This window comes from Symphodus melops, assembly GCF_947650265.1.
Source record: "Symphodus melops genome assembly, chromosome: 5".
Taxonomy (NCBI): Eukaryota; Metazoa; Chordata; class Actinopteri; order Labriformes; family Labridae; genus Symphodus; species Symphodus melops.
Genome location: NC_136695.1, coordinates 29903321 through 29906642, shown reverse-complemented (window position 1 = coordinate 29906642; position 3322 = coordinate 29903321). Strand labels below are relative to the sequence as shown.

The following is a 3322-nucleotide window of genomic DNA, read 5'->3' as shown; positions in this document are numbered from 1 at the left end:
ATCAGCAGTTTATAAGACAGAAAGATGATTCAACTCGTCCTCTCACCTTTTACTTATAAAGAGTTCTCTGACTGTAACTGAACCTTCAGAAGGAGCTTTGAGTCCTCCTCGCCTGATGGTCCTGGTTAACTGGACTCCGAGTCCTGCACTAAATCCCCGACCTATAAGTGGCCTTTATTGATTAAACCATGATGTCTTTCTGAAACCCGTCATCGCCTGAGCTCGGTCTCATATTCACTCAGAAGTCGATACTTGGTGGCGGACAGCTCGTGCACATGACTGTGTTCTGTACTCGGGTGTAATGGCGCTCGGCGTTTATGTGCTGCTCCCAGGTCGCCGTGTTCCTCCTCCACATGTGACTGTGCTCATCTGTTTGTCCAACATCAGCTGATCTTGTTCTTCTTTTCCATTTTGAATCCCATGTGCCTCTTTTTACATTTTTACTCTATTGGCTTTTTAAAATGTGTCTGTCATATTTTTTTGTTTAATGACCGACAAAACCAACCCCGTGTGTCCCTGCAGGGGGCGCTGGAGTCCCCCGTGTGTCCCTGCAGGGGGCGCTGGAGTCCCTGTGTGTCCCTGCAGGGGGCGCTGGAGTCCCCCGTGTGTCCCTGCAGGGGGGCGCTGGAGTCCCCCGTGTGTCCCTGCAGGGGGCGCTGGAGTCCCCCGTGTGTCCCTGCAGGGGGCGCTGGAGTCCCCCGTGTGTTCCTGCAAGAGGCGCTGGAGTCCCCCCGTACAGTGTGTGTGGATGGAGACATGAGCTAATCACACCTATTTGTTTTTTTGAAGCAGGCTGTAAACATGTTCATGTCTGCTGTAAAAACAGGCTGTTTGAATGGGTGTGTATGTGACTTCCTGTGCTGCTGCAGCCAGCCTCTAGTGGACACTCCAGGTACTGCAGCCAGCCTCTAGTGGACACTCCAGGAACTGCAGGATGTTACCGAGAGATGAGAACTGATTGTTGCGTTGCCCAGAGCTCAGATCGGATAAAGAAAAAGCAGTTTGCAATAGATCAATATTTTTCTGTCAATCACAAAGAAAGAGACGAACATGGTGTCACAGTGCAGTTATCACCTCTGTGAAACAAAGTGAGCAAAGAGCGAAAGGTGCGGTGGATAAATGTCTCCCCACATCCTCCAAACTGCCAAAACAAACATTGAATTAGGAGAAACAGTCTGTTACAGTCACAGCTGATGTTTTGATTGGTCACAGCTGGAAAAGTTATTAGTCACGCCTGACTCAGGATGTTTAACATGGTAAACAGGTTGAACTAAAACATCCTCTGTTTAAATTCCTGGGCTCGTGGTCACGGCATGTTTCCGCCTCTAAATGGAACAGAGCCGTGGTTAATGATATTCATCTCACCTGGAGCGTCTCCTGCTCCGACACGCCGACTCGTCCTCACAGAGACACAAGAGGGATTTATAACCTTCCTGTCAGTCCAACTTAAAGGAGACCTTTTCTGTTGGACACGCCCACCTAGGCCACTTCCTGTGACTACAAACAGAGCTGGCCAATCACAGAAGACCGGGCACGTTGGGAGGCGGGGCCTTAAAGAGACAGTCGCTGGAATGAAGTGTTTCAGGCAGAGGCTGAATTAAGAGATCAGATAAAAAAGGAGGTTTTTGAGCTCATCTCCCAACGTCAGCTCCCTTCATGTCTCAGACGGACGTCAGTGATGCTGAATGTCCCTTTAATTGATCTCCTGAACGCTGAAACTCTCCCAGCGGTTCAAATATAACGTTTCTTATCCGTCTTTATTCCACAGAAATCCGACTGTGTGTGCAGTCTGACCTCTGAATGACACGCGGTGTTTGTGTGCTTCCTGCAGTAAAGCAGCAAAACATGAACGAGACACAGAGACGGCGAGCGTGTGCCACACGCCTCAAACCTGCTTTCTTACTCTTTTGGTGCAGTGTTGGGGTTACAGCTCATTTACATATTTAAAGCTACAGACACAGAAACAGCCTGTTCTGAGCAGGGCTGAAATAGAGGGGTTTATAGACATGATCAAATACAGGATCAGAGTGGATTTACAACAACACACTTCACACACATGATGAAGAGGAGCGAGGACACTGATTTCACCTGAAGAGGAGGAGATGTCACCTTTAAGAGTTTTGCATAATTATTCAATGTGTGGGCGAGACACGTCAGACACCATCGCCGTCACACACTTCTAAAAACAACAGCAAAAGTCTCTTTGAGTTCAACACAACCCTTTAAAATAAGCTTCAAACTTAGACAGACAGACTTTGTGACTTCATGTTTTACATAAAATACTTTGACGAGGTCGATCAGAGCCAAACAGCAGCGCGGATTCAGTTTCTTCAGTTCACAAACAAATCCCAAGAAATCTCTGGAAACTTGGCTGCAGCTTCTGCTCGCTCTAAATAAAAGCTGCAGCTTGTGACCTTCTCAAACGGGTTTCATCTGTTTACAGGAGAGTTTATACAGACGACAACATTAACTTTATAAAGTGTCTGAAATCATCTGATCAAACTCACACCAGCTTTATCTTTTCAAACACTCCTCAGAGCACACCGCTAACTGTTAGCATCAGGCTAGCTCAAACTGTTTTTAATTTTATGATTAACAAACACAAAGCCAACAAGGAGCCTGTCGACCTGCCCTGTGTCGCAAGAGCCTGAGATTACACCTCTGCACCACACACACACACACACACACACAGACACACACACACACACACACACACACACACACACACAAGCACACTAACGGATAAGGAAACCTGCCAACCAGAAATGTGTCATGTGATTAAAATAGCTCTTTGCACAACTCTGGAGTGTGGAAATCTGTGTTTCTTCACAGGAAAGCTAAAATAGGAAGTTCCTTGTTTCCTTGGTTCTTTCGGTGATTGGTCAATTAAAGATGATTCCTTCACTGTTGTGTTTTGGTTTACACAGTGATTACTTTACAAACGGTAAGTTCAGGGAACACAACGATGACGGCGTGCAAATTCCCCGATAGAGCGCAGAGTCGTGATGACAGAGCAGGCACCGTCCGATCAAATCAAAGTGTTCACGTGAAACGAGGTCGTTGTGGAGAAAGTTCCCCGCTCACAAACACGACGAACAGACGGTTTAAAAACATCACAGGAACACAATGAAGGCGATCAGTGATTGGTTCTCTGTGGGGGGGACGAGAGGTTGGCGTTGGAGGAGGGAGCTGTGAGGGGAGAGGAGGTCTGGCGGTCGACGGCTTGATGTGCCAGAGACGGGACGGGACATGGAGCCAGAGGAGATTTTGCACGGGGGGGGGGGGGGGGGGGCTGCAGAAGGGCAGGAAAGGTTGTGAGGAG

The 3322-nt window shown here is 47.9% G+C and overlaps 2 protein-coding genes across 2 annotated transcripts in view; both read right to left on the bottom strand.

The window, feature by feature from the left end:
* Positions 1 to 355, bottom strand: part of tlr18 (toll-like receptor 18) — a gene marked incomplete at its 5' end in the record, with an annotated part of 3885 nt that extends 3530 nt beyond the window's left edge. The window contains 1 exon segment of the mRNA XM_079344003.1: positions 276 to 355. Coding sequence (XP_079200129.1) covers positions 276 to 355 — 80 coding nt within the window.
* The window catches only part of scnm1 (sodium channel modifier 1), a 255569-nt gene that overhangs the window by 55441 nt on the left and 196806 nt on the right, over positions 1 to 3322 (bottom strand). The window lies entirely within an intron of this gene.